Here is a 20,223-nt window from a genome sequence, read left to right on the forward strand (position 1 = left end):
TCTCTTTCTTTCTCACTCTCTCTTTCTCTCTCTCTCTCTCTTTCTCTCTTCCTCTGTCAATCTCTGCCCCTCTCTCATCTATGTCTCACTCTTCTTTTCTCCCTAGTCGAATGATCTGAAAGGTCTTCCTGTTCTAGATAAAAACTCATGGCAATATCGCATTGTCTTCTGGGCGAAACCCTCACCTAATATACCCACTGTAAATATTGCATATTAATGAGATTATTTTATGATATCGATATCAATTTGTATACGACACGCCACGCATTGTGTCATTGACCTGTCGTCTGCCGTTGGATCGCAGTAGCGAAACGATCGGCCGTTTGGAAAGGGCAGGCGATCGCTTCCATCAACCTTTGCCAACACCGCATCGTCGCGGTATGTCGGCTCTGAAGCCCCTCCAGTACGTCGCGACCAGGCCGAGGTCATCGATCAACAAGCGGACATCGTCGATGCCCACGAGGAGGAATTACGGGCCTCAGTTGCAGGGCGTTATGACGGTCGTCGGGCGATCGGCGTTGTCGAAAGAGTTGATGGCTTCCTACAAGCACACGAAACGGCTCGGACCCTATCTCCTCGGCCCGACCATCGGCGAGGGAAGCTTCACGAAAGTGAAAGAGGCGATGCACGTTCTCGTTGGCGAAAAGGTGAGTTGTTGATTCTTTTCCTTTAATTTTCATACAGTGGAAATTTGGTGTTGAATTTACAACATATTAATATGTAGGAAAAATAGTTAATATCAGATATGTATTAAAAACTAAGGAGCGCAAAGTAATTGTTTGCGTTTTAATTTGATCATGTTTTCCTTGGCTTTGGTACCGGGCCGGCTATGGTTTCTAAAATGTAATCGCTTCAATTTCATGTTTTCAAGTTAACATGAACACTTTAACATATAGGAAGAATCCACGTATGTTGAAACTATTATGGTTTTTATCATTCGTTGTGTGTTATCAATAGAAAATGTCAAATATATATTTTAAAAACTTTATTTCTGAAATACATACAAGGTTTAAATGTGTGAATGCTATAGTTTAGCATTGAATTTATTTTACAAAAGTTGATATAATAGTTTAATGTGTTTTATTGTTATTATATTTACAGTAAGAGTTCAGTTTGTATTGCGGACTATTCCGTATTATATCTTCGATATATTGGTTGAGACACCCTTTCTAAGTTTTATGAATAATGTTATGTATCATAAGTCGATCTTAACTTGATAATTAGCTGTCGTCTTTTTTTTTATACCGTCACCTTGTCATTGTCGCATTGAACTTGTTGTCATGACAACCATAGACCCATTAAAACATAATTCGTCAGTTACTGATAATTTTAAAATGGTCGTACTATTGCAACGAGTTTAGCTTATTCCTAAATTGCAGCCCGTCTAATTTATTTATCGTATTAGATCGATTCAGGTGTACCAATTCAGGTGTACCAATGTGGAGAGGGTACATAATCCTTTATAGCCTTATTTTCGGGAATGTTACCTTTAAATAGAAATTTTTAGAGTGGGAGGGGTGGGGCGGGAGAGCTGCAATATTGCATGCCTTACATGTATCAGTTTCTTTCCCAGATGACGGGGTTTCGTTCTTGCTTTTCGTGGGGTCCTTTAAGGTGGGGGATTGGCTCTGGGACTGGGTTAAATTTTCTTGTGTGTGATAGGTTATGGATGTTCTGATTAATTGTAAATTGTTCTCCCTCAACGTGAAAGGGATCAGGGACAGAGATAAAAGGGAACGCATATTTTTCTGGTGTAAAGATAAAGGGGCGGACATTGTTTTCCTACAAGAAACATTTAGTACTAGCGATTGTGAGGACAAGTGGGCTTCAATGTGGGAGGGTTCTACTTATTTTAGTCATGGTTCTAATCACAGTAAAGGAGTTCTCGTTTTGATTGCGCCGAGGATAGATATTGAGATATTGCAAGTCTTAAAAGACAGTGAGGGTAGATATATTTTTATAGACTGTAAGTTTCAAGGTGTTAGGTTGATTTTAGGCAATGTGTATTTTCCAACAAGAAATTTTGAGAGTGATCAATTGCAATTTCTTCGAAAATTACGCAATAATCTGGCTAAGTTAAATAAAGATAACTACCCGGTTATATTAGGTGGTGATTTTAACATGATTAGGGACATTGAATTTGATTATAACGGGAAATCTTCAAACAGGATTTCGAAAAGATTTAATCGAGAATTTGAAAAATTCATGGAAGATTTGCAGCTTTTGGATATTTGGAGATGTAGGCATTCTTTAAAAAGGCAATTCACTTATATGCAAAACAATCCCTTTATGCAAAGTAGACTAGATTACTGGATAATATCAGAATGTCTAGAGGAAATGGTTATGAAGTGCGATATAATTCCATCTGTTGCCCCTGATCATCATTCAATATTTTTACGTTTATTTGACAAAACAGTCAATAAAACGAATGGAAGAAAAGGGTCATATTGGAAATTCAATAATAGTTTATGTGAAAATGAAGATTATGTTAGAGAGTTAAAAAAGAAAATTTGTCAATTAAAAAACGAACTGCAAACTAAAATAAAAGACAAAAGGTTGTTATGGGATTTTTTAAAAATGAAAATTCGGAGCTTTACACAAAAATTTTCAAAAAAATTGGCTGATCAAAGAAGAACAATAAGAACAGATTTAGAAAAAGAAATACAATGTTTAGAACAACAATTGACGGAAAGCACTAATGCAGATACTTTAGAAAAATTGGAAAATACAAAAAAGAAATTAAAGGAAGTTTATAGCTATGTAAATGAAGGAATTAGGATTCGATCACGAGCCTCGTGGTACGAAAGCGGAGAAAGGGATTCGCGTTATTTCAATCAATTAATGCAAAATAACAAAAGAAAGAGTACTATTAAAAAAATTAAAACCTCAGATGGTGCTATTTGCTGCGATGAAAAAAGGATAACTGAAGAAATCCGGAAGTTTTACAGCATGTTGTACAGTAAAGTAGAGTACGAGTGCTCGGATAATTGTTATAATAGTTTCTCTCAAGGTTTACCGAAATTGACTGAAAAATCTCGAGAAAACTGTGAAGGATCTATAAGTAATAAAGAATGCCTAGAAATCTTACAAGAATTAAAACAGAACAAATCACCTGGAAATGACGGTTTTTCTTCAGAATTCTATCGTACCTTTTGGCCGGATATTGGAGATTTAGTTAAAGATGCCTTGAATGAAGCATATAGATTAGGAGAATTAGCATCGTCTCAAAAACAAGCTGTAATTACGTTAATCGCTAAAGATGGGAAAGATCCCTTTTCACTGAAAAATTATAGACCCATTTCCCTTCTTAATGTCGATTATAAAATTTTAACAAAAATTTTGGCTAAGCGAATCAAGAAAGTATTAAATGAGATCATTATGGGAGATCAGGTAGGCTACATGAAAGGGAGGAATATTGGTGAGGCCATTCGCATTATAGATGATATTATTTTTCATACATCCCGTTACAATTTATCTGGTTTTTTGTTAGCTATAGACTTCGAAAAAGCTTTTGACTCAATTTCACATCAATTTCTTCAAAAAGTTCTGTCGTCATTTGGTTTCGGTCCATCCTTTCAAAAGTGGGTTAAAGTTTTATACACGAACACTCTAAGTTGTGTATTAACTGAAGGAGGGTCCACTGGTTATTTCAAAGTAGAAAGGGGAGTAAGACAGGGAGACCCTCTTTCTCCGTACCTCTTTATCTTGTGTATTGAAGTAATGGCACACAAATTACGAATAGATAATTTGGTGGACGGAATTAATTTTGGAGATAAGGAAACTAAACTAGTAACTTATGCGGATGATATGACAATTTTTGTTCGCAATAAAAAATCAATTAATAGGTTAAAAGTATTATTTGCAGATTTCGAAAAAATTTCTGGACTGAAAATAAACAACGACAAGACTAAAATATTAAAGTTAGGTTTATGTCAACGTTTAGATTGTGATTTTGCTTTTGGCGAAATAGTTGACTTTCTTAAGGTTTTAGGGATTTTCTTTTCCCTCGATGAACACAAGAAAGAAGATCTAAATTATAAAGAAATCTTAAGTAAAATAAAAACACTTTTAAATTTTTGGAAGCAAAGAGATTTAACACTTATGGGTAAGATTCAACTATTGAAGGTGCACATTTATTCTAAAGTTCTTTATCGGGCGTCACTTACTCCTGTTCCAAAATGGGTTTATGATTCACTGGATGAATTAACTTTTGATTTCATATGGAAAGGAAAAACAGATAAAATCAATAGAAACACCATGTTCTTAGACTATAAGCAAGGGGGGTTAAAGATGTTAAATTTTTCTGCACAAGTTAAATCGCAGCGAATTATGTGGATTCAAAAACTTCTAAACAAAGATGAAGACATGAAATGGAAACAATATTTTAACTTTGTCACTGAACACGTGGGTGGAGATTTGATATTTTCATGTGACTATATACCAAGTTTATTAAAAGTGAAAGCTCCACAATTTTATATGGATTTATTAGAAGATTGGGTGAATACAAGACATATAAGGAGTATAGACATTGGTGATGTGGTAATTTTTAATAATAAACTTATTCGATATAAAGGAAGTTGTATATACGATAAGAGGTTGTATGACAAAGGAATTTACAAATTAAAACATATTCTGGAAAACGATGGTAAACTAAAATGTGACAGGCATTTTATCGATTTAGGTGTTGAAGTAAATGAAATTGAAAAGATCAAGCACTTTTATGCCTGTTTACCAGTTTGTTGGAAAAATAATTTTAGAAAGGGAGAAGAAAAAAATAATTCTGGAACTGATTTCACTTTGGGGAAGAAAACAACTAATATAGCTGATCTAAAATCAAAACAAATTTATGTACAATTAATAAAGAAAGATGATTTTAAACCTTTGGTTTTTGAGAGAATTGGAAGGAACTATGGTTTTTCCTGTAAGGAAATAGAAAACATATTTTTAAGACTAAGACAGTGTACACTTAACAGTCGATTAAGAGAGTTTCAGTTCAAACTTATACATAATATATTATATACAAACCATCACCTCTTCCGTTTTGGTCTTGTCTCGACTAAGTTATGCTCATTTTGCGAAAAAGATGAAGAAACATATAAACATTTATTCTATACTTGTGAATTTGCACAATCAGTGTGGGGAATGTGCACGAGATTTTTAGACTTTGAAATACACAACTGTAGTTTGGAGGAAATTCTGTATGGGAAAGAGGAGAGTAATAAAGGAAAATATCAATTAATGAATCATGTTTTAATTCTTGTTAAATATCTGATTTATAGAAATAGAGAACTTAAAAAACCACCCTCTTTTAATGAAATAAAGAATAGTATAATAGGGGATAAAGTAGAAGAAAGGAAATTGGCTGCAATGAGGGGAACTCTCACTATTCATTTTTCGAAATGGGAAAACCTGAGTATTAGACAAACAATTGGAACCCAGAGCCAGTCGTCCACCGGTTAAGAGGGGGGGGGGGGAGGGGGATAAGGGAGAGGTCGGGTAGGGTAGGGTTAACAAAAAGAGAAAACTTTTTTCTCAGGACAACAGTATAAAAGAAGTATAAGTTGCTACATTGTTAAAACAAAAATTTTGGATTATATAACTGCATATGTTTTCTTTGAAAATATGAATTTTTTGTGTCGAATATGATGTATAGGAACTAACTATGTAAGTTTTCTTTGAAGTCGTTTGTAAGACAAAAATTTATACTGATTTATAATGTCATCACATTTGCAGTGAGTGTTACATATGATGATTGTAATTTGTACTATGATTATAATTTGTTTCAAGAGAGAAAAGAATAAAAACTGACCATAAAAAAAAAAAAAAAATCTTTGCCTTCATTACAATGCCAAATTATATTTAAGGTAGAATATTTTACTTCATAAGACGGAGATTGTGATTTTCTATCATTTGTTGAATGCGTAGTATGAGGGAACAAGCAGAAATCAAACAAAATCACATCTAAATAAATGAGTTAAAGTGAAAAGTGTGACCTCCAAAATCTATGAATTAAAAAAAATGTAATAGAGAGAATCAAATGTTATTTTATGGATCTTAAAACATTATGGAGTAGAATACGGGAGCAAATGCGAAAGGTCATCTCAGCACATTTCTTTTATGCCGTTATACCTCGTTTATGCATTACATTATTTCAGAACATTAAATCAAATCAAATTAAAAAAAGACATCGGCAATTGTCATTTGCGCTACCTCCTTGGTTTCCGCAATAATAATAATAATAATAATAATAATAATAATAATAATAATAATAATAATAATAATAATAATAATAATAATAATAATAATAATAATAATAATAATAATAATAATAATAATAATAATAATAATAATAATAATAATAATAATAATAATAATAATAATAATAATAATAATAATAATAATAATAATAATAATAATAATAATAATAATAATAATAATAATAATAATAATAATAATAATAATAATAATAATAATAATAATAATAATAATAATAATAATATGTCTTGTTTACCAGAGTGATCCTGGTGGAATTTGGATCTGACGGGCGAATATAGACATACGTTTTTGTTTTAATCCAACCTAAACATTGAACAATGTTTAAGTATGATTTCCCTTTATCGTGTTGTTTATGATCTAATTTGTTCTCACGTTGAAGAAGCTTAGGGATCATAGTCTTTATTTTCAAGGTGAAACCTTAGTAGACGTCCGAAAATAAATCATTGCTTTTAACTCATATGATTTCACTCAGGTCCGCCCTTCGTTTCTCAGTACTTGGTCGTTTTATCCTCATACACAGTGTGCCTGCTGTGATCTTTCTACTATGCAGTGCGCCCCCCCCCCCCAAAAAAAAAAAAAAACAAACAAACAAACAAACAAAAACAAAAACAAAAACACGCAACCCCATATCAAACGTTCATAATGAACAAAACATAAGTTTTATGAAAATTATTTCTTGATCATAATCAAGTAGAACTAAAATGCTTTTAAATGAAACATTTATTATTCAATTTCTACAACGTATGTTACTTTTCACTAGTACACACAATATATTTTGTATACATTCAATTATTTTATCGGATCGATCCGAAATAGTGCGAATAGTAGGGAGACTAGTCCCTTGTAAAACATGAAACTATTTCTTGCCAGCCACAAAGTATGCAACCTTTTTTTTTGTTCTATACAAAAACCAGTACCAGTCGGAAACGTGTTTGGATCAAAGAAACTCAGAATGGGCTTTTATTTATCGACTTTCTTTATTTGAATAACTCGAAAAGGATTAAGACATCGAATTTCATTTATTGCAGCCCGTCCAAAGAGTTTTCACACGTTAATAAAGAGAGGCAAAGGAAGTGTTTTTCTTGTTCTTGATTTTTTCCATATTGATTTGTATTACTTGTCAACTTCATTGTAGTCTTGGATATACGGTATTTAACAAAATAGAAAAGAAAAGGTAGAATGTCGAATGGATTTTTCCAACAAAGAGGTTTTCTGTGTTCTTGAGTGATATTCAAAGGATTTTGAGGGGGAAATCAAACATAAACAAAAATGGTATGATGAAAATCGGAAATTATAACTTTGTCGAGCAATATATTAAGCCAAAAGGAATTAGGGGAGAAAAATTCAGAAACTGATAAAATTGATGTATTAATATAAAGAATATCATTCAAGATTCTGTTGATTGTCGGCTATATAAAGCACTGATCGGTCAAGCCCCATATATTGTAGAACTGTTAAAACTCAAGTCTCACAAAACAACTTGCGCAGCTCCAAAAATACTCTGTTATTGCAAACTACATCACTTAAAACAAAAATAACATCGAGAGATCGGGCATTTGCATGTGCAGGCCCAAATAAAATAATCTGTGTTATTATTGTTATCATATTATTTACGTCGTCAGTGATTTAATATGCTATGTTTTGTTATTTTAATCCAAGTTACTACCTTCGGAATTGGGGTACAGCTCTCGACATTTATGGCATTCGAGTTTAGATGCTGTATTCCCTTCAACAGAAAGGGATAATCAATCAATTTAAAGATTTCCTCAACTTTAGTATTAGTATTGTTATCATATTATTTAAATCGTCAGTGATTATGTTATGAATTGTTATTTTAACCCAAGTCGGAGTTGGGGTACAGCTTACGAAATGTATGGCATTCGAGTTTAGATGCTGTATTCCCTTCAACAGGAAGGGATGATCAATCAATTTAAAGATTTCCTACTAACACTTTTGTTCAACCAAACGAGTCACGGACTGATTGGTATAACAATGATACAATACGACAATGAATAAGAAACTAAAGTTATAAAAAATGTATGATTTGTCGTTTATCAAACCGAAATTCTATTCATGATTTTGAGTTTATTTTCCACAGATCATTAGGCCTATGGGTTGCCAAATTGGCAACAATTATTGCAGTTGTGTCACAAACATTAGACCTACCCATTTCAAGCATCAAACTCAAATTGTGCATTACATTTTATGATAATAATCTTCTCTAATCTCTAATTTGGGCGATAAAATTGATTTGACCAAATAATATAGTTGGACACAATAGCCTAATATTGTTAGGTATTTATAAATCAAATATTGCAAAGATTTTTTCCTAACAGCTTTCTCATTCTTTCTCTCTTTCTCCCTCTTTCTCTCTCTTTCTCTCTCTCTCATTCTCTCTCTTTCCCTCTTTCTCATTATCTCTCCCTCTCTCTCATTCTCCCTTTCTCATTATCTCTCTCTCATTCTCTCTCTTTCTCTCTTTCTCATTCTCTCTCTCTCTCTCTCTCTCTCATTATCTCTCTCTGTCCCTCTTTCTCATTATTTTTTTTTCTCTCTCTCTCATTCTTTCTTTCTTATTATCTCTCTCTCTCTCTCTCTCTCTCTCTCTATCTTCTTCTGTTACTCTTTTACAGCTTCTGATGATGAGGTTTGGCTCTTCGCGATTGGTGACGAGGACAACCGATTGGAATATCTGTAAGTAAACACTCGTTTCTAAAGATATGTGACTATATTTTGTACCCAGTATGCAGGTCTGGGATGTAATCAAATAGATGGAAATATAGTTACTCCCCAGATTTAATTTTAATGACAGACTAAGCGTGATAAACTTGGACATCCAAGTAGACCAACAGCCCACAGAATAAACAATTAATTTCGAGGGATAAAAGAAGAAAAAAAGCTTCTGTCTTTCCATCATTATGATTTTCAGTCATTCAGATATATCTTTGACCCCTATACTAGAACTACTGTATACCGAGCAATATTTGCTAACAATTTCTTTACCTTTTTAAATTCTATTTTTTGTATGTGTTTCGTAGTTACCTTAATGCATTGATTTCTTTGCAAAGCCAATTCTCCACTTCATTTTTTGTTTTCTTTTATTTCAGGGACCCTGTAACACATCAGATCAAAGGATACAATGCCGACATCATCGATGCAGGTATCCAAGGAATTTTTACATCTTTGTGATCAGGGCTCAAAATAAATTTTTGTCCACGGGGGCTCTTCCAACAAAAAAGAGCCCCCGTGAGCCTTCTCACGGGGCTCTTTTAGTGCTGGCGGGGGCTCTTGTTTTAATACAAATTTCCATTGGATTGGTACCCATGAAACTCAAAAAAAAAAGAGAGAGAAGGAAGGAAAAGGAAAAAAGGAGAGCTAAAAGGGACCAAAAAAGAGGAAGAAGAAAAAAAAAGGGTGAAAAGAATTTCGATGCGGTGTTCGAGTAGAATTCTGTGAGATGATGATATACTTTCTCGTAGCTTGATATGACGAAGTGTCTCTATCCAGATATCTGTTGATAGTATTATAGAATATAGAAGCCTGAAATGACCTTCTGCTCGTAACCGACAAGTCACCGCATTAAAATTAAATTGCAAATAGTGTTCAACAACACGCTGGTGGATGAAACTTTCTAATATTCGAAGATATATGACCCTGAGACCATATTGTTTCATTATTTTTTATTCAATCAAACAACGTCAAAGAATTGATTTATCACCGCTCTTCAATTTATTATTTCACCTTTTAATGTACTTTCATTCTTATGCATCACGAAAGAACACTGAATTGGATTCGTCAATGTTTGTTTTGATAAATTTCCTCCCCTGTTCTTCTCCCTGTTTAATACTGATAAAATTTTCAATTTTTCTTAATCAAGGCAAAATATTATTTTCATATTTTCTTTATGCAAGACAGGGAGAGAGAGAGAGAGAGAGAGAGAGAGAGAGAGAGAGAGAGAGAGAGAGAGAATATGTTAAGTGAGAATTATCGAGTACAACTATGAATTGCATCCTTTTCAATATTATTCAATTCGCTGAAAATATTCAGAATATGAATATGATAAATCCACATAATACGCCGACGCTGTTCAACGCATTCAACGCTCCAACCATAGCCCATATGCCAATGCACCATATTTATCAAATATGAAAAGATTTTTAAATGAAATTTGAAGAAAAATCAAATTTACAATGCATTGACAGGCATTATTTTTGTTGAAATCGTGAATTCTCTGTGACTGGCTTAGCACTAGTTTCTGAGGGACCAGTCACTGAAGAGGTGATAAAGGGAAGTAAAATTGAGGAAGAAGTAAAGAAAAGAAGGGGGATATCAGTTGCAATTTTCCCGCCAACCAGTTGCGGATCGGGATGGGGTGGGGCAAAAGGCCTTTCCCTCCCCCCGCCCTCGCTAAAAAAAGAGAGAAGGAAAGAAAAGGAAAAAAGGAGAGCTAAAAGGGACCAAAAAAGAGGAAGAAGAAGAAAAAAAAAAGGGTGAAAAGAAGGGGAGATAGATCAGTTGCGCTTAATCCCGCCAGCAACGTGTGGAGAAAGGTGGGGGCCGAAAGGACCTTGCCTCCCCCCCCCCCCCCCCCCCAGCAAACCTAAAAGAGAGAGAAGGAAGGGAAGGGAAAGGGAAAGAGGAGAGAAAGGGAAAGAAAAAAGGTAGGGGAGATCAGTTGCCAACAAATTGTAAATCAGGGGGGGGGGCACTGGCGTACTGATTGGGGGCTCGGGGGAAATAAAATTCAAACGTGGTTTATTTCTAATTCCATAACGGTGGATTACACATAATGCTGAAATGACATAAATTTCCGAGATTTTTAGTAAATTATACTTTTTTACGCGTTTGTTGTAAAATGACAAATTCCTAAATTTACAGCCAGGCAAGAAATGCTTATTGAGATGCCTAGGGGCCTACACGTCAGGGCCCTGCTGGTCACCATTACGTACGGTACCAATATTTGGCTCGCATAATTTCAAATTTGCCCCCCCCCCCCCCTTAAGAAATGCTGGATCCGCGCCTGCCCGTGATGACATTCTCTCCATTTCTTCCCGTTCTGCACATAATAATGTCCTCCTCATTATTCGGAACAACCTTATTTACATGCTTTACCATATCCTTCCAAAACACAGGGGCGGATCAAGCTTTTTGCTAAGGGGGGGGGGGGGGGTAACCCAAATACGATGTGGAGCATCGTCCACGAGCCGCATAGGGGCGAGGCGATTTTTGTTGTTGCTATTTTGAACCCCCGTTATTACTGTTTTCCTGGCATCTCCTGACATCTACTACTACATGATAGCGTTTTCCTATACACATCACATTTTCACTAGGCAACACAAGGGGGATCGGGGGGTTAAACCCCCTAAACCGCCTAGATCCGCCCCTGCAACATCTTTGCTGATCTTCTTCTCAATATTGATTTATTGGTCGAGTTACATCATTTGCTGGTCTTTTAGAACAACCAGGTTTCAGAGGATTCACACTTTTCACAACGAAAAACTTCTCCATGTTTCAGTCCTTGCGCGATCGTCTCCAGCTCCAGCAGATATTGGGCGTCAGCGTGCACACCGGTTCTACCGGCGCAGTATAGCCACTGCTGACGGCCGCATTAGCTGCACTGCGAGCTTCCGTTGTTTGTATCGGTAATACTCATAGAGATGGGAGAGAAAGCGCCATCTAAGTTCCATTTCATTAGTTTAAGGTTTGAAAATTGATACTCAATTTTGTGTTAAAGTTATATAAGAAAAGATAATCTTTATTTTATAATTCCACGGGGGCGATTTTTAATTTTGCAATCGCCCCCGTGGACAACCTGACGGGGGCGATTATGGAGCTCACGGGGGCGAATTGCCCATCGCCCCCGTGTATTTTGAGCGCTGTTTGTGATCAAATTTCACGTACGATACAACACAACAGACGAGCATGAAAGAGTAATATAGCGGAAAGACATAATATGAAATGTATTACCTTTACTGAAATAGAATTCAGCATCACTTCTTTCCGACATTTTGTTTCTTTGTGCAAATTTTCTAATTTGCTTTTTTGTCCTTTTTTTTTTAAACCTCTCGATTCTATTTATGCCTTTAAGATAACTTGTCCGTTCGTTCGTGTCTCCTTAGATCAAGATCAATGTAATCTTGATCTTCGGAGTAGTTGCTACAACCGGCCGTGTCAGACACGTTGCCCCGGGGTGCGAGATAGGACTCTTGTAGCGTGCCCCCCATTTAAAACAATTATACAATTACAGTTAACATTACATTTAATTAATAATATGAAACTATTAAAATTACTCTCATGTTACGGGAAAAAAATATTGCATATAATATATATTATGAATCAATTGATTTGGTCGATCCAGTTCGATGGCACAAACACGGCACTACTGGACAGAGATCCTAATAATTACAGAGCTTGTAAAAAAATAACTTGTGAAAAATAATCTTTGAAACATCACTACGTACACGATGACAAAGACTTTTAACAAATTAATTCATATCCGAATTCAATGTCCTATTGTACTGCCTGTAAAAATCATGTTCAGACTATCAATGTAATGTTCTTACATAGCAATAAGGAAGTTTACAGATACAATCTGCGTATGGGCAGATAAAGGTCATTTGTACCAAAAAGGTAAAAACCCAAGGAGATGAATATTGGATATGCGCTCATGAAAGTTATGTAACATTATTCATGTATGCACCAACGGTACATTCTATGATACGCAGGTGGAAGTATTCTTTTCAAGAGGGCAAATAAAAGGTATTCATGAAGCACAGCTAGGACTTTGGCAGTTATTATTCTAATATGCTCAAAGTGGAACTTCTCCATGTGTAAAAGATCTGTGGATATTTGGGGTCATTTGTACCATGTGCTATCTGTAAACTCCCTTATATATGTGACGGACAGGGCTAATGAAATTGCCTAAGGTTGATTATTTGAAAGTCCTTGCGCTCGTGTTTATTAAATGAGTTGATAAGCTTATAATACTCATGATTGCAGTTTTACCATTTTAAATGCATTCTGAGAAGCAAAATCATATTCATTCTATCAAATTTTAAAGTATTTTTTTTTCTAAAAGAGCAATGCTTTATTCCTGTTTTAAACAAAATGAATCTGGGGTCATAATATTTTGTTCTTAATGCTTACATTTTCATTGTTATGTTTTATGTAATGTTTTTTTGTTGTCTTTTTAATTGTACATACACGGCCCCCCTGCGAGAGCGACATTCGCTTTGAAAAGGCCCCCCCCCCCCACTCCGAGAACGGACGGACCACATGCGTGTTACCAAAATTTCCGGTAAAGGGGTACTTTTCGTGAGGCAAAGTCCGGCCCGAGAATTGTAAAAAAAGAGGTGTATTAACTTTTCACCCGGAGATTTCTTTAAAAAGGGGGTGTTTTTTTCTTTTTTTTCCTCTCATCTCTTTGGACTCCTGAGAAATTATTTCGAATTTAGGGGGTACATTGAGCATTTTTCATGATTTAGGGGGGTCTCCAAGGCAGGAAAAGCCCGCGAAAAGCCCGCGAAAGGGGGGGGGGGGGGTTCGGAAATGTTGGCAGTCCTCAGATAGGGGGTGCATTCAAAAAGAGGGAACAAGCATAATGCGTACCCTAACTAACACTGAGTGGGGGGGGGGGGGGGGGGGTGGCGGGGAAAAGGGTACTATAATATATAAATAAATGAAATAGAAATGAACAATTCCATTATCAAATAATAATATAAAGTATGGACATTTCTGTTTTACTTTCAGTTTGTGAAATAGCCAACAAGAACTGTGAGTTGGTATGGGATTTGTACAGTAACTGTTGGTACAGCCGATCAAACGAGAGAGCCCACGGCGGAGTCGGTCTGATGGCCAAATGGTACACCGCATGCACAGGTAAGAATCAATACTCATTAATGATTGTTTATGTTTTATATCTTCTGAAATGCTTGAGTTCATTAATTTTTGCAAAAGATTATCAAAATTACCCAAATAACCTTCATTATATAAAGGTACGCATTGCAGTCAAAATATATTTACAAATAGCTCTAATGGGAAAAGGAAACTTGGAAACTTTAAGGCAATAACAGACTATAAAGCAAAACACAAGTTAATGACGTATGAAAAACGTTTGCCGTCCAATTATCAAACGCCTAATGTGATCATTTTGTTGTTGTTTTGTTTTAAAGTTATATCATGGGTAATAGAAATGTCGTTTCAGTTTTAAAGCCCAAATGTTGTGAAAATCAAGATTGATAATTCCAGGGAGTTTGGTTAAAATACATTTTCAAACACAACATTACGACTAATTTTCATATTGGTAACAATCATAATTTTCAAATATCGTACATTATGTTGAACCATCGTTTTAAGAGGAGGATTTGGGTATGTTAGATTTTATGCACTAACAATGAACACTCCTTTCTGCACAATCAAAATGTATATTATTACATTCCATTATAACTTAGGATGGGTCCAAACCTATGATCGTCTTCTAACCTTCGACTTCACACGACCATTCTCCCAGAAGGGGAAGGTCGCCCTCTACGCCCAAAGTGGAAGCAGTCAGGATTACTCTGATCTTTCAGGACTCAAAGTTGGTTTCCTAGAAATGTGGTTCTCTGATGAGGCTTGTCTGTCTCGTTTCACCACCGATTCGTCCTTCCCCATCGTGGTATGGATACATAATTATCGTGATGTTTATTCTTGTACAGATTTTATACAAGAACTAACTTCTACCATGGACCTATTACAAATAGTTCTATGCTTCGACTCACTGTTTCGTTCCGTTTTTTTCTACTCTCATCTTCCTCCCTCCTCCCGATTCTCCCCCTCCCCTTATTTTTGTATTCTTCTCCTAACCCTTTTCTAATCATGTTATCTTATATATCTCTCTCCTTATCTCCCCTCCCAATCATTCATCCCTCTCTATCGTCTCCATGGTTTCATCTACATCTAACTCAGGCGCGGATCCAGGATTTCTTAGGGGGGGGGGGGGCCCAAATTTGAAATTTTGCGAGCCAAATATTGGTACGTAATGGTGACCAACAGTGACGTAATGCGGGGGGGGGGTCGGTGCAGGGAGGTGCGATTTTCCCCCTCCCTCCTCCGCGAAACGCGGAAGCTTTGACGTTTCATTAAATTATTAGAGAAAAAAGACGATTCGTTGTACCGTTTTCGAAAATAATTCTCGTCTGAATTTAGTTTTCCCCCTCCCGCGCGAAGCGCGGAAAATTTTACGATTTATTAAATTATTAGAGAAAGAAGACGATTCGTTGTCGAGTTCTCGACTCTTTATCCTCGTCTGAATTTAGGTTCCCCCCTTCCGTGGGAAGCGCGGAAGCTTTTACGATTCATTAAATCATTAGAGAAAGAAGACGATTCGTTGTACCGTTTTCGATTCTTAATCCTTGTCTAAATTCAGACTCCCCCTCCCCCTCCCGCGCAAAGCGCGGAAGCTTTTAAGTTTCACAAGATTATGAGAGAAAGAAGACGATTGGCTGTACAGTTCTTGACTCTTAATCCTCGTCTGGATTCAGGTTCCCCCTCTCGCGCGAAGCGCGGAAGCTTTTAATTTTCATGAAATCATTAGAGAAAGAAGACGATTCGTTGTACCGTTCTTGAAAATAATCCTCATCGGAATTAGTTTTTCCCCTCCCGCGCAAAGCGCGGAAAATTTTACGATTTATTAAATTATTAGAGAAAGGAGACGATTCGTTGTCGAGTTCTCGACTCTTAATCCTCGTCTGAATTTAGGTTCCCCCCTCCCGTGCGAAGCGCGGAACCTTTTAAATTTCCTTAAATTATTAGAGAAAGAAGACGATTCGTTGTACCGTTTTTGAAAATAATCCTCGTCTGAATTTAGATTCTCCCCCAACCCCCTCCTCCCGCGCGAAGCGCGGACGCTTTTACGTTTCATTAAATCATTAGAGAAAATAGACGATTTGTTGTACCGTTCTCGAAAATAATCCTCATCGGAATTTAGTTCCCCCTCCATCCCGCGCGAAGCGCGGAAGCTTTTACGTTTCATTAAATCATTAAAGATTCGTATTACCGTTCTCGCCTCTGAATCCTCGTCTGAATTCAGGTTCCCCCCTCCCGCGCGAAGCGCGGAAGCTTTGACGTTTTATAAGATTATGAGAGAAAGAAGACGATTCGTTGTACCGTTCTCGATTCTTAATCCTTGACTGAATTCAGTCCCCCCCCCCCTCCCCTCCTGCGCGAAGCTTTGACGTTTCATTATATTATTAGAGAAAGAAGACGATGCGTTGTATCGTTCTCTATACTCGTAATCCTTGTCTGAATCAGGGGCCGTCTTAGGGCCCCTGGGGGGGGGGGTCGAGGCGGCGGAGCCGGCCCCGGAAGCTCAGGGGTTTTAGGCGTTTAATTAAGGTCAGATGAGCATTTTTTTTTGTATACCTTATTATTTTGTGAGACTGGCACGTCACTATTTGGCGTGGGGTCCAGGGGGCGGAGCCCGAAAAAATCAGGGGTTTTAGGCATTAAATTACCGTCAGATGAGCATCTAAGGGCCCGCCGTAGGGCCCTAGGTGAAATCCAGGGGGCAGAGCCCCCGGAAGCTTAGGGGTTTTAGGCATTAATCACGGTCAGATGAGCATATTTTGATGCCTCATTATTTTTCAACACTGGCAGTTAACTATTTTTTCTTTCTTGCTCTCATTCTATTTTATTTCTCTTTAATATACTTTTTCAAAAAAGTAAGGGGGGGCTCGGGGCTCCCGATCCCCGCCGTACCTCGGGCCCTGACATGTAGGAATCTACTAAAAAGTGAGGAAAAATCTCGGAAATTATGTCATTTCAGCATTATTTGTAATCCACTGTTGTGGAATTAGAAATAAACCACGTTTTAATTTGATTTCCCCCAAGCCCCCCCCCCCTATCAGTACGCCAGTATCCCCTCTTTTCCTTTTTTCTTTCCCTTTCCTTCCTTCTCTCTTATTTTTTTGATTGGGGGGGGGGGGGGTCAACAGCCTGGGAGGCAAGGCCCTTTCGCCTTCCCCGATCTCCTTCTTCCCCCCTTTTCTTTTCTTCTTCCTCTTCTTTCTTTCCCTTTCTCTCTTCTTTCTCTTTCCCTTCTTTTCCTTTCTTCTCTCTTTTTTTTTTTTTGCGGGGGGGGGGGGGGCCAAGGCCCGCTCGGCCCCCCCCCTGGATCCGCGCCTGATCTAACTTTCGCAATCTGACCATTGAATAAATTATTTCATGTCTCGTAACAGGTGAATAAAATCATTCGTAATGAGGCAATTTACAAAGACTATGCATGAAATTTAATTACATTCCTAGTTGCACAAAAGTGTAAAAACCCATCGAGACGAATGCTGGATACGTGTTCATGAAAGTTATGTAATCATTTTTATGCACTGACAGACTTTAATGACAGTAAATTCTGTGAAACACAACTGGAAGTATTCTTTTCAAGAGGGCAAACGAAAGTTATTCTCAGCATCACTATTGCAGTGGTTATTCTAAAATGCACAAAACGGGACTTCTTAATATTTAACAGTTCTCTTGACATTATTTTGAGGATCATTTTGTACACGGGCTATTTACGAAGTGACCTACTTAAGTTTCAATTTTAGTTTGTTCAAATAAAATCTATTTTTCTTTCCATTCTCTTGCTACTTACAGGGAGCAGATCTGCCATCCGATAGCCAAAAGATCACCTACGTTACCGCGAAAGACCTGATCGCCGCCGTGCAGAATGGAGATGTAAGTCTTATCATTTTAATCTGTCTAAGAGGGTATGTTCATTTTGGTTTCAAACATGGAAACATCCAATATGGGTGTCATAGATTTGATGTGTTTCAATGATATCTCCGTTACACATAAGAATGTGTTCTTCCCAAGTCTCGGTAGAAAACATTCTTACGGAAAGTGCCCGTTAGTTGTGAGGGTGGTAATGATGAATGGAGTGGTAGCGACGGTGGTGATGGCGGCGGCGGCGGTGGTGGTGGTGGTGGTGGTGGTGATGGCGGCGGCGGCGGTGGTGGTGGTGGTGGTGGTGGTGGTGGAGGTGGTGGTGGTGGTGGTGGTGGTGGGTGTGTGAAAGTAGTGGTGGTTTTGACTGGTAGGGGTGTTTGGAGGTGGTAGAGTTGGCGTGGACAAGTGATGATGGTGGTGAAAGAATAGTGATGGTGATTTGGGATAGTGTTGACAGATGAAACTGGTGGTGGTGATGGTGGGGATGGTCGTGATGAATAGCGAGCTTTAGATTTTCGACACCGAACGACCTCTACTACGAGTGACGTCACTTTGAGTAACTGCGCATGCGCCACCTGCTTCTAGCCCGTCGGGATTCGAGCAAATTTTAGGCTTATCTCGAAGTGATCACAACGACTACGAGCTGGACACAAATGCCGAAGCCAGCCATCAGACAACAGTATCTGTTGAGAATATAATTCAAAAAGATATTTGTGACTGCAATGAAAACAACAAATACCTTTGAATTTGATCAATCACGTTACTTCAACCTATTTAATTTCACTTTTTTGAAGAAATTAAGGAGTTTTCTGCACAGCTGAGGTTCGAACAGCTGTGCAGACTAACTATGACGTAACAAAGAAAACTTGTCACGCGCATATCACTGCGTATCACTGCGCATCACTGCGCATGCATAATTAAACATTGGCACCGCGTCGGGTGACAATCGATCTTAAGCGCTAGCAAGAGGAGACCCAATGTAGATTCAACGACGAGCTTAATAATGACGTCACTCGTAGTCGAGTTCGTTCGGTGTCAAAATCTAAAGCTCGCTAATGACAACCGGTGGGGGTGGCGACTGGTGGTGGTGGAGACTGGTGGTAGTGGAGACTGGTGGTGGTGGTGGTGGTAGTGGTGGTGTTATGGTTGTGGGGATGGTCATGATGAATGACAACCGGTGGGAGTGGCTACTTATAGTGGAGACTGGTGGTGATGGTTACCGTTATTGGTGGAGACTAGTGGAGGTGCATGGTGATGATGTATTGTTAAGTTAATTGAGTGATTGTATCGGTGAATGTTGGTGACTTGTGGTGACTTGCGGTGACTATTTGTAGTGATGTTATAGTGACTGATTGGGAATTGAGAATGGTAGTATATCACTACTATTTATATTTATTTAATTTATTTATTTATGCATGCGCATAGACAATCGCAAACACTTTTAACTGAGATTAAGTGTGCTTATATATTTCTATAAAGACTTGAATCCACATTCTCCCAAATCAAAAGCATAGATATACTTGCTTTATTTGCACTTTAAAATTAGCAATCAGTCAATTAACACAACATTTATCTTGCATTTTTGCTTTAAAGGTCGACGTCGCATTCAGTGCCCGACTTCCCCAACTTGACGCTGCCCTGGAAACTATTTCTCCCGCGGACTTTCCGAATATCTGCGTAGCGGGTGGTGGAAGTATGATGACTTCAAAGGCTAACAAAGAATTCGTAGTCGAGTTCGTTCGGTGTCAAAATCTAAAGCTCGCTAATGACAACCGGTGGGGGTGGCGACTGGTGGTGGTGGAGACTGGTGGTAGTGGAGACTGGTGGTGGTGGTGGTGGTAGTGGTGGTGTTATGGTTGTGGGGATGGTCATGATGAATGACAACCGGTGGGAGTGGCTACTTATAGTGGAGACTGGTGGTGATGGTTACCGTTATTGGTGGAGACTAGTGGAGGTGCATGGTGATGATGTATTGTTAAGTTAATTGAGTGATTGTATCGGTGAATGTTGGTGACTTGTGGTGACTTGCGGTGACTATTTGTAGTGATGTTATAGTGACTGATTGGGAATTGAGAATGGTAGTATATCACTACTATTTATATTTATTTAATTTATTTATTTATGCATGCGCATAGACAATCGCAAACACTTTTAACTGAGATTAAGTGTGCTTATATATTTCTATAAAGACTTGAATCCACATTCTCCCAAATCAAAAGCATAGATATACTTGCTTTATTTGCACTT

At 37.5% G+C, this 20,223-nt stretch overlaps 1 protein-coding gene across 1 annotated transcript; it reads left to right on the forward strand.

Moving 5' to 3' along the window:
* Window positions 1-380: 380 nt before the first annotated feature.
* On the forward strand, window positions 381-19,818 carry LOC115927879. The gene is made up of 7 exons (XM_030994183.1): window positions 381-647; window positions 8,924-8,970; window positions 9,384-9,436; window positions 14,026-14,154; window positions 14,727-14,932; window positions 17,905-17,985; window positions 19,570-19,818. The coding sequence occupies exons 1-7, from the start codon at window positions 381-383 to the stop codon at window positions 19,816-19,818; spliced, it is 1,032 nt and encodes a 343-aa protein (XP_030850043.1).
* The last annotated feature ends 405 nt before the right edge of the window (window positions 19,819-20,223 follow it).

The sequence above is a fragment of the Strongylocentrotus purpuratus genome, unplaced genomic scaffold, assembly GCF_000002235.5.
Source record: "Strongylocentrotus purpuratus isolate Spur 01 unplaced genomic scaffold, Spur_5.0 spur5_scaffold_21, whole genome shotgun sequence".
NCBI lineage: Eukaryota > Metazoa > Echinodermata > Echinoidea > Camarodonta > Strongylocentrotidae > Strongylocentrotus > Strongylocentrotus purpuratus.